Consider the following 11,085-nt stretch of genomic DNA (forward strand, 5'->3'; position numbering starts at 1 on the left):
ATGACACTGAGCATTTTTCTCCCAAAATATAATTTTCCTCATATTTTCAAACTCTGAACAAAGGAGCTCAAGCAGAGCCAAAAGAAAGCAGCTTTCCAGTCGGCAGGGAATGGAGCTATCAGCAGTCAGGAAGAGAAGAGGGAACTTTCTAACACTTCATGAACAAAAAAAAAGTCCTCACCTATTAGAGGTGTGTGTGTGTGAGTGGCGAGTCACTTCCAAGGCCAACAGGATTATCAGTGTACGTTCCGGGGGATGGCAGGAAATCAGCCTTCAACTTAACGAAACGGTTAGTGTAATTGGTCTTCATCTGTCATCTCGGGGCCCGCGAGTCCCGTCGAGAGGAGGGGGACGAGATGGGGAGGCAAGGAGGGTGGGGGTGAGAGAGGGAGGGAGGGATTACTGACAGGACAGTGATGAAAATTGGTTGGAGGATAATGAGTGTGGTTGTCTCTTCATCCTCTCGTCCTCCCTTGGTGTGACTGACTGGTCGGAGAGGAGCTTCGCAGCCGGCTGCTGCTTATTATCAAAAAAAGGGAGAGAGAGAAGAAAACCCAGAGTGCCTTTGGATGAGTTCATCAGGCTTTTTTTTCTTCCTTTCCAGCCCTCCGCTGCCTCCACCCCTCCATCCTCCCGCCAGGCGGATGGCTCAGTTTGAACTCCCACATCCGTCCTCCCTTCCCCTCCCCTCCACTCTCTCGTTCTTTTTATCCCTCCTCTCTTCCATCTGTTTATCTCTTCTTCCCTCCACCGTCCCGCCGAGTGGAGCGGCGGGACGGTGGAGGTGAGGAGAGGAGAGGAGAGGAGGAGAGGAGAGGAGAGGAGAGGAGGAGAGGATGGTGTCCCAGACAGGGAGGGAATCAAAGAGCTCCGGAGAGAGCGGGGGAGACAATCCCCCTCCGTGACAGACGGAGCTTTTACAGATAAAGGGGGGACTTTCTCAAAAATTTCCCGCCCGTTTGTCTTTGTAGTTTATTTATCGGGCCCCTTGCTTTCCCTCTTGCCCCGCTTCTCTTCCCGAGCGCCCGCCTGCTGCCCGCCGCCATCGCAGCAGATTGTGGGGAATCAATAAAGATGGTTGTTGGCAGATTAAAGTCGCGGGGCGGGACCGAGGCTTGCTAAACAGTCAATTCACTTCACACAAATCACCGCCGGTATCCCGTCGACTGGCGAGGCGCTACATCCTGCGACAAACAATTAAAAACTCACTGCAAATGTTGGTTAGAGAGAGAGAGAGAGAGAAGCGCATATGGTGGGTTCTGACTAGCAGACCCCGGGTGGATGGGGTTTGGACGGCATGAAGACAGGGGGGAAAATGTATAAAGGAGAAGAAGCAATTGGAAGGGTGAATGAAACAGCTGAAATGAAACAAAAAAAATATTGTGCAGCTGTCATCAAAAAAAACCTTGAACAAAACTGCACTTGTTTGACTGAATGGACTCAAAATGCCTCTTTTTTTCTAACGTGACTGAAGATATTTGCCAGGAAATAAAGCAGCAAGGCATGATGGGAACGGAAAAAATGACAATGCCTTTGTCAAACTGGACGAAGAAGCAAACTGAGTTCAATACAGAGGTTGTGGTGGTTTTAAAATAGGATATGCATGGGGTGAGTAGAGAGTAGCTGACCAACACCAGAAGAACTGACCAGTGATGGACACCTGCAGCTGGCAAGTGACCACACCATAAGAATACGCCAGGGCAGGTCAGAGGTTGCACGACCAGCTAAAGCTATGTTGGTATAGCCACTCCTCACAAGAACACAGCTGACCAGCTAGAGAGCTGTTGGTATAGCCACTCCTTATAAGCACGCAACTGTAGTGTTGGTTCCAGTAGAACACCTTTTTGGGAGATCCATATGACAGGGGGACACTATTTTTGCCATGCTGGGAGCGTTAAAACTGGGTGGATTTGGGCACATTTTGATGACCCCAGGTTGCTGTACAATTTTTCATCTGCCAGTAAACCTGCAAGAAATACCTCTGATCCTTGACTACTTTGTGTTATTTCAACTTTTGAACGGAGTTATCAACAACTACGGAAGCTATTGAAGCTCAGTTGACGAGGAGGACCCGTAAAGTGTTGCACTGGCCTTGGGTCTTTTTTTGGTACAACAAGGTATAGAGGAAAAAGGACAAAAGATTTGCAGGAGACAAACTTGAGCTCCAACAAAAACAGAAAAACTCACTGCAAACAGAACTAAGGCACTGTAAGATGAGATGATGTTGGTGTCAAAAAAAGCAAACTGGAGTGAGACAAAGAAATAAAGGGGAGGAGGGATGAAAAAAATACAGATGCTCTAGTGTCAAATAACATGAATATTAAGGACAAAAACACTCATTTTATGCCACGGCTGACACCAAACCCAGTTTGCTTCCTCCCTTTTAGACGGAAGATAACTACTAAGTAAATATTCATGTGCTCCCTTTCATCACTCTCGGCTCACTGACTCGGATCTCACTGTGTGAAATAATAGGCTCAAACACATGAAAAGCTTGTGTGATTGGTTTTAATAAGCTTTGGCCATCGTCTCACTCACTCACACTCTCTCGTTCTCTCTCTCTCTCACACACACACACACACACACACACACACGCACACACACTGGAGCCTCTGTGTTTAAATTACAGCCGGCGAACAGCAGTGAATGAGGGACGACAAAGCGGAGGGGATAATGACAGACGAGAGAGAGAGGGAGAGAGAGAGAGAGAGAGAGACACAGGAGGATCCATCAGCAGAGCCATCGGGACGGCAATGATCACTGAACCTTCTGCTGGTGTCTTTAATGCACACGGCATAATGTCGTACTTTCATTCTACATCACAGGCGCCTCGCACTCGTGACCTCACACATTCAGATTCTGTTTAGACGCCGAGATGATGGGCTTTGAGCCAACGGTGATTAAAGAACAAATGTCATTGATCTCGGTGTTGGGTTTTGATTGTTTATTTTTTATTTCATCCCCCCCCACACTTTGTGTTTGTAGATCTCAAGCATGAAGGCAGAACAAATGCAGAAACAGGCGAGATATCATTCATTGAAAGACAAAGACTTGTGACGGACTGATCCCGTATGTGGTTGGCGTCAGTGTAGAAGCAAACGCATCTGATTTGTTGCATATTATCAATGGCCCATACAATGTTAAAGTTGATCCATCATTTTCTTTTGTGTCTGTTCTGGCCATCAACATGATGGCACAAGTGGGACGAATATTCATGCTTCTCATCATCATTGAATCATTATCATTTAAAAAAAAAAGAAAAAAAAAGCAAGTGATTTAATCTGAATAACACAGACATGTATTGATTTTCCAGCAGATCTCTTTAAATGTTACACTGGGCCTTTGATCTGTGAATCACCATCAACTTCAGGCCTAAAACCTTCCAATTACTCTCCGCCGTTTTATAAACAATTCCTATTCTATTTCATTCCACTGTAGCTCTGTAGGGACCTTTTGCAAGAATAATAAATGAGACCTCAGTGAGACCTCAGTGGGAGGACAGTGATGCCAGCGATCACACCTGACATTGGGTTTAGTTAAAATGCACCTTCAAGCCAAGAAAAAAAAAAAAAAAATCATCTCCTCCTTCCTCTTCCTCTCCACTGAACTATAATCACCATGTTGCAGCTCCATTGCGACATGTAAACTAAGCTAATCACATTCTGAACAGCAGCTGGTGCACACTTAAAAAAGCAATCATCCATTAAGGGGTTATCTCACTGCTGAAGATGGTTTTGATGTGTGATGGGGGAGGAAGAGGAGGAGGAGGAGGAGGAGGAGGAGGAGGAGGAGGAGGAGGAGGAGGAGGAGGAGGAGGAATCTGGATGTTGAGTGCGGCGGATGCGTATCCACAGCAACCGCATCTGTAGAATCAACTCTCTCAGAGTTTGCTCTGGATTGCGGCATCTGTAGGAGCTGCAGGAAAATAAACAAGTCAAGAAATAAATAAAATTAGAGGATTTTCCTGCGGTTGTGCAGCAGTTAATAACATCTTGGCTTCAGGAGCGACTGCTTGATATCTCTTAGCAGGGGATTACTCACACTCCAACCCCAACATGGCCAACCACAAACTCCTAAAAAGCACACAGTCTCACGCACACACACACACACACACACACACACACACACACACACACACACACACACACACACACACACACACACACACACACACACACACACACACAGACAGCAGCCAGTGCCAGGTGTTGGGGACATCTAAGGTTTTATATCAGAGAGTTGGAGGCCTGCCTGCAGCAGCTCTGTCATACAGACAGTTCCACTTGGTCTACCAGCCAAGTGCTGCCTCTGCTCGTCTCCGCTGCCACAAAATGTGCAGCACATCCATTAGAGAGACGTCAGCGGCAAAACAGCCTGTTCAAAAGAGGCACACCTGCTTTTTTTTTGGGGGGGGGGGGGGAAATAACCTCTCGGGGCCGGCTGATGCAGCCAGGAAATGACAAATTTCTGGTTTCATGCCGCATCTCGCTACTGCGTCACAATAAGAGGCCGGACAGAATGTCAATATTGAGGGTCCCACGGCATGACAATTTCCATTTACCTGGGCTGCCCAACGATAATATGTGTTTCCAGCTTTTTGAAGGGCTGAAAATGAAAAATCCATCGAACACTTCTATAGTCGGCTTATTTGTTTATTTATTTTGGAAAGTGAGCTAAAACACATGCTGATACCTCGGTGTCACGCCAATTTGAGTAGGAAGTTATACATTTGCTCAGGGGCTGTAAACAGCGGGCTAAATGAGCTGTTTTCTGTGGATGATTTTTTTTTTGGCATACTTACGCGTAGCGAGTTAATCCTGCAGGGCTGTACCACTGCAGTCCAGGAAGATAAACAAAAGATCTGATGAGGCATCTTTTATTTTTCATTCTTTTTTTTTGGTTTCTTTTCTTTTTTTTCTTCTCAGATTTGAGGGATTCAGTTTGAAGCAGGTTCATTCTTTTTTTAAACATTTCAACCCTCCGTTTTGTGCATAATATGCTAACTAATGAGCGTGTCGCCGTCAAAGGCAAAGCAGCGCAGAGGTGTTCCATCATGAGGGGCTGAAGCTGCAGCTCTGATCATTTGGTCCCCGCTTAAAACCTACAAGGTTGCCCCTTCTGTCGTTTATTGATTCTTTTCAGCGGCAGCCTTTGAGATGGTCTGTGTGCCAGCTTTGGCCCTGAGGCTGTGTTTTGTTTGTGCAGACTGCGTATTACTGAATATTAGAGTTTAGCACCGGCCTATCGTGTCAGAGTTTTATGTTAATGAAGGGGCATGTTGCCTCGAGCCACACAGCAGATCACGGATGTAGTCCTGCGGTTTCAAGACAACAGTGAAAGGCGCATTACATTTTTGGTTGCTTTTTTTTGTTTCGCATTGACATCAACAACAAAAAAAAGGAATATCAGCATTGTTTCCTTTCCCACAGCTGCTTTAATTTTGACTGGATGTGGGCTCAGGCTTCTGCTTAGTCACTGCCAAATTTCCATCTGCAAAACATTCCTTCCTAAAGTCTCTCCTGGAATGGAAAGCACATTGTATGGCAGTTTTGAGATGCCCTTACATTTCAGCAGTGGACTTTTGCAGGGCTTGTATAGAAATGAGGGAGAAATCCCCCCTGAAAGCAGCAACTGGTCAGATCCATCTGTGGAAAGATAGCGACTCCGCTGTGAGTTAAGAGCTTATAGGAGAGATCGGCTTGCAAGGCTGATTAGATTGTGCTCTTATTTTTAATGGGCTGCTGCTTTTAAAACTCTCTCCTGTCAGAGGACAAAAAGTGAAAATCTGCTGCAGACTGTTTTTTTTTTGTGGCGCATGAATCAGTCTGTGACTGTTATCTCTCTGCCTGTGTGTGTGTGTGTGTGTATGTGTGTGTGTGTGCGCGCGTGCATGCAAGTGTTAACACATGCTCTGGATTACAAAGGCAGTGCATGCTAATGTTATGCACACTGTACAGCAGTTGCCTTAAACTGTGGGCACCATGCATATTTAGGTTTCACACAGTAATATATTCCCTCCCCTCAAGCTTTCTTCTTTCTTGCTGTAACTCTCTGCTGCAAGCGCAACCATGAAATTCTTCCCTTCATTTTAAAATAAACACTTCTGTGCTTTGGCGCTCCTCTGCACTGTGGTTGGTGCCGGGTTTTTTTTTCTACACAATAAAAAAAAACAGCGCAAAGAAAGTCTCTGTAGTTGAGCGCTGTCTGTCCTCTCATTTTATTCTATTAGTTTAACATCTTAAATTTGAGTGGCAGGTAAAAATGATGGGATTGAATAGTACAGAAGGAGACTGGATGCAAGCTCACCTCTACTTCTATTGTGAAAATGAAGGTGACTGGGAATAGTGAATCCACTCAAAAAAATATTTTTTTGGACCAGAAGGAAAACACTTTTCTGCAGAATCCTTTCTGCTTGAGAAGTTTCAGGAGGCCGGGGTTTGATTTATCACAGGACTAACTGGAGACATTATGGGTTAAGGCTGCTGTTGTAACACCGAAAGCTCGATCTGAATAATTGAATAAATGAGTGATCATGCTCGGCAGCCCAGCCCCGCTCGGCATTAAAACGCCATCAATCACTGGCACAATCAAAACAAATGGCTGAAGTCATCGAGTCACGGCTCGTGCCAGCATTAAATTTACGTATTTGTTAATCTTCATTTAACTGGACGGATCGAGCTGCAATGATGGCTTTCCATTTAGTTCATTAAGAGGGCGAGTCGGGAGACACATGCCCACGGAGAAGCATTGAGTTTTTTTTTTTTTATTCTTATTTATCACCTGCCAGACCCTTTTTTCAATAACTGTCTGTAAACTGGCCAACCTTGGGCCCAACAGCTGCATTCATGCCTTTTACATATAAAATAGACTTTTTATTTTTATTTCAAGGGATATTTAAATAGTAGCATTTCATCAGTGCCACGACACTGCACACATATGAGCGTTTGCCCGGATTTAACACATTCGATTTGACACCAGAGCCGAGAATCCCCACGACAAATGTGAATCATTGCGGTTATTCTCGCTAATAGCATAAACCATTCCGACACACGGCATGCTCGTTACCTCAGGAAGCAGCTGCGTTCATTGATCAGGCTAAAGGGACGGACCAGGACATGAGGGCAGAACACAGGGAAAATCTCTTATTCACTTCTCTGTAATCCAATCTCAGCCCGTCGATCATAATCTAATGCTCCCAACAAGTGCTGAAGGAGCGAGTCAGTATTTCTGGGAACATTCGTCGGGTAGAGTTACTATGGGAACATCAGGGCTCCAATCTCTCGCCCATGCTATTGTGGTTGTATTTAATCAGCTTTTTTTTTTTTATTATTATTTTCGGCCACAAAGTCTTAATATATCCCTGATATACCTAAATGAGATGAACACACATTAACACATATGGAGCCGCTGTAAAGACATAAGCAGGTTTCATTTACTGCATAATACAGGAGATTTTGGTCCCTGAGAAAATGTGCTAGAAGTAAGCAAGCTGTAAATTACTAAGATATATGCTTTTATGGAAAAAAATGTCCAGATTCTGAACACCAGTTATGTTCTTCAAGTGAAAAAAAAAAAATCCATTTTGGAATCATAAATCTCTGACTAAACAAAAAAACAAAAAACCTTTTCTCAAATTACCTGTGTGCTTTATGTCCGAGAGCAAATAATTTCCTCCGAGCCTCAAGAGAATAAAGTTCATTTTTCCAGCTGTGTTAAATGAGGCTGGGTCTCTGTAGTGACCGCAGCCGGCTTCATTATTGCCCTTTAGTGGGGGGTTCATGCCTGCTCTCGGGGGCGACTCTATCCATGTCCCTTGCACTTAAATCACCCGAACAAATGTCTGGCATTAATAATTGACTAAATGAATTAAACACATGAAGGGAATGTGGAAGTGTGAAAAAAAAACCCAGTCGTAGTGTCTGTTCAGACGATTTCAAACAATAATCTGAGTTCCATAAAAAATGTGCGCGTCTGTGTGTGGGTGGCAGACTACATGTCAACTAAAGCGCATGTGTGCGCGTGTGCGTGCGTGACAGACACACACATGGAGTGTGAACCAGTGTCCTTGTGCAGTTATCATATCACGATGGAAAATAAAAATAAAAATGCAGCTAAGCTTTACGTCACTGCATAGACAGGTGTGTGTTTGCTTGTGACAGCAGAGTGTGTGTGTGTGTGTGTGTTGGTGTGACTGTGGTACGACTCACCGGTGGGGAAGTAGCGCGGGAGATTTTGCAGATACAGCTCCTTATCCGTGGGCAAGAAGACACAGAAGATGACTCTGTCCAGCTGAGACACACACACACACACACACACACACACACACACACACACACACACACAAAGACAGACAATGACCTACATTATAACCGCATGCACAACTGAGAACTCATCAGCAGCAGTACGGCAGGGGAACAATAGAACAGCGCTCGACAATACGGAGCTGAGATATCAGCCAAACGCAGCAAGTGCATCAGTCTATTAGGCCATTATGATCACGCCACAATACAGAAGGTTATTACAGGCAGAGTGCTGAAAATGTACAGTTGGCGCGCGCGCGTATGTGTGTGTGTCTGAGAGGGAGAGAGTTGTTGGAAAGAAATTGGCCAGCGGAGGTCTGACTGTACCTCTGTTGTTGGAAGTGCCTCTAAATGTGGGTATTGAGGAAAGTAACGTGCACCTCTATGGATGCGAGCATGACCCCGCGAGAGAAAAAAAAAAAAAATATATATATATATATATATATGTCTCCTGCCAAATCTACTCTGAGTTCCAGCGGCGGACGAAGCACACAGAGCCATAAACACAATGGAATCAATTAATAATTTCCGGGGAGCTCATCTCTTTTCCAGCGAACAGCCTTCATGCTGCGCGGCTGCATTGCCCAGATCCTTCCTCTGAAGTCCACAGCACAACACATTATCCTGTGTCCGGCTGGATTTACAGCAGAGTGCAAAGTAGTATATGTGGCCTGGTGATTCAGTTAGCTGGAGCTACAGGAAAAGAATGTTTCCGGAGTCGGGAGCTCCACGGTGTGGTCTGACTTCATTTCTTTTTATTCAAAGAATATTTCCACCCTCGCTTCGCTTTGCTCTTGTCTGTGCCTTATATCCAAAATGTATGCATCTAGTGCAGGGAGCTGGACTGAATCAGTGCGTAAACAGGAAGTTGTAGTTTTCCTGCTCCAGATTAGTAGCACTTTTACCACAACATCGCTGGGTGCAATTCAAATGGAGGCTAAAAGGGAAGAGATGAAAATGTGTGGTTGATAACTACATCCTCTGGGTCAGGGCTTAAAGTCTTTGGACTCCGCACCGTGTTACCTCCACTAGTGCGGCCACGCCGATTCAAATTAAAGCAAATGGGTGTGAGGCAAAGATGCAAAACAGCCTCAGGGAAGTGGTGCCAGTTGGGAGGCCAATTTGATACCACCGGCGATACTGAAGCCGATGGCGACGTCAAGTTAAGTGCGATGTTGTCAGGTGATGCTTTTCATTTTATGGAAACTCAACCTTGAAAGTTTGCCACCAAAAACCGGCCTGTTTAAAAAAAAGAGCTGGATTTGTAAGCCGAGATGCGCTGAACCCAGCCAGCACTGAACGACCAGATCCAGCTCTCTTAAATTTAAAAACCATAAATCTGCCTCGGCTGGGACTTTTCTCTGCTGTCTGGCAAACACACAAGTAAATGAACCGCATTTATATGACTGGCGATGGACGAATGCTGACACACTGCGCCGTGTATTAGGTCCATTTGGGTCCCGCTGCTTTCCAACGTTTTCCAATTTCATTTTACCAGCTCTTCGTTTTTACTTTGTTTTCACTGCACGCCGCAGCGATCCCAGATGTACAATAAAGTGGGACTCACCGAAAGAATAACCCCAGTTTCCCACAGTGGAAAACCTTGTTCCATAACTGGGCAAATAAAACTTTCTCTTGTGCACCTTCTGTCACAGTCTGGGTTGCGGTGTGAAAGATAGTTAGGGAGATACATAGATGGAAACTTTATTGTCTGTTTTTCTGTAAAAAAAAAAAAAAAACAACCAAAAATTGTCTTTGAAAGAGCTTTGAAAATTAAAAAAAAATCAAAAATACACTCAAACACATTCAGACAGACAAAAGAGCCGATTATTTTTTGCTGTTCAACAGTTATTGCAGAGGTGATGAATGATTTTTTTTTGTAGATGTAGATGGGTGGCTTTCCTCACCACCGAGCGCCTGTTTAAGTTCTGCCAGAGGTAGTTGGGCTGTCCTGGTGATTGTCCTGGCCTGTTTTATGATGCGGCAGAGTTTTGTTTTGGCGGAAGTGGTGAGGAAGTTGAACCAGGATGAAATATTATAGGTGAGGGTGGATTCGATGAGAGAACAAGTAAACAAGAGTTAAAATGTCTTTGCTGACATTACAAGTCCTCAGTTTTTTGATCAGGTGGAGACGCTGCTGTGCCTTTCTGTAGACGGTGTCTAAATCAGCGAGCGCCGGCTCCGGGTTCCCTCTTTCCTTTTTCGTCAACCCTGTTGTCCCTCTTGCCGAGACACGCAACGCCACGCCTGCTTGTTTAGCTGCGCGCGGCTGACGGCATCAGCCGGCCCGTGTTGCCACAGAGCCTCCGGGGACTCCGGCGCCGGCGATAACATCGTCAACAGCCCCTCTGTAGGCAGGGTGGTGGCAGTGGTGGTGGGTGGGGGCGGGGAGGGAGGAGCGGCTTAAAAACTGATTGAAAACTTTCCCCTTTGTTCCTACTGTCAAGACCTCTCACTCCCTCCGTCTCCGACCCTCCGGCCGGCCTCCCCGTCACTTTGATTTTTTTTTTTTTCCTGCCGCTCGCTCGCCGTTTCTCTCGAGACAAAGCGCGTGCGTGTGTGCGTGCGCGTGCGCCATCCTTAGGTTTCAGTCCCGCAAGGAGCCAATTAAAACCCACTGCAGGTCGCCGTGAGCGTGAGAGAGGAAGAGTTTTGGGAGGGTCTCTTCCAATGTACGTATGCATGTATATATGTGTTCTATCTGTGTGTGCGTTTGCGAGCGCGCGCGTATGAGTGTGCGCTCGCCCCGGCGCAACCCCGCCCATCGCTCCTGGCAGAAAACAAA

At 45.6% G+C, this 11,085-nt stretch overlaps 1 protein-coding gene and 1 long non-coding RNA gene across 5 annotated transcripts in view; one reads left to right on the forward strand and one right to left on the reverse strand.

Moving 5' to 3' along the window:
• Nucleotides 1-1,453: 1,453 nt before the first annotated feature.
• On the forward strand, nt 1,454-3,913 carry LOC142901939 (uncharacterized). Its single transcript, XR_012929011.1, has 3 exons — nt 1,454-1,575; nt 2,118-3,741; nt 3,787-3,913. It is a non-coding gene; the product is annotated as an uncharacterized LOC142901939 (long non-coding RNA).
• Nucleotides 3,260-11,085, reverse strand: part of macrod1 (mono-ADP ribosylhydrolase 1) — a 98,797-nt gene continuing 90,971 nt past the window's right edge. Inside the window, exons 9-11 of one of the 4 annotated variants that reach the window (XR_012929010.1) lie at nt 8,208-8,289; nt 3,802-3,915; nt 3,260-3,756 (exon numbers count right to left, since the gene is read on the reverse strand). Coding sequence is in view for 3 of the 4 variants with exons in the window: in XM_076046672.1 (XP_075902787.1) it covers nt 3,712-3,741; nt 3,787-3,915 (159 nt within the window). In the remaining variant the exon portion in view is untranslated. Of the gene's footprint in view, nt 3,757-3,786; nt 3,916-7,065; nt 7,096-8,207; nt 8,290-11,085 lie in introns of those variants that run through there. The other 3 variants (XM_076046673.1, XM_076046672.1, XM_076046671.1) reach the window with 3 other exon arrangements.

Source organism: Nelusetta ayraudi, unplaced genomic scaffold (assembly GCF_046127955.1).
Source record: "Nelusetta ayraudi isolate G7.1 ecotype Tasmania unplaced genomic scaffold, CSIRO-AGI_Nayr_v1 ptg000090l, whole genome shotgun sequence".
Lineage (NCBI taxonomy): Eukaryota > Metazoa > Chordata > Actinopteri > Tetraodontiformes > Monacanthidae > Nelusetta > Nelusetta ayraudi.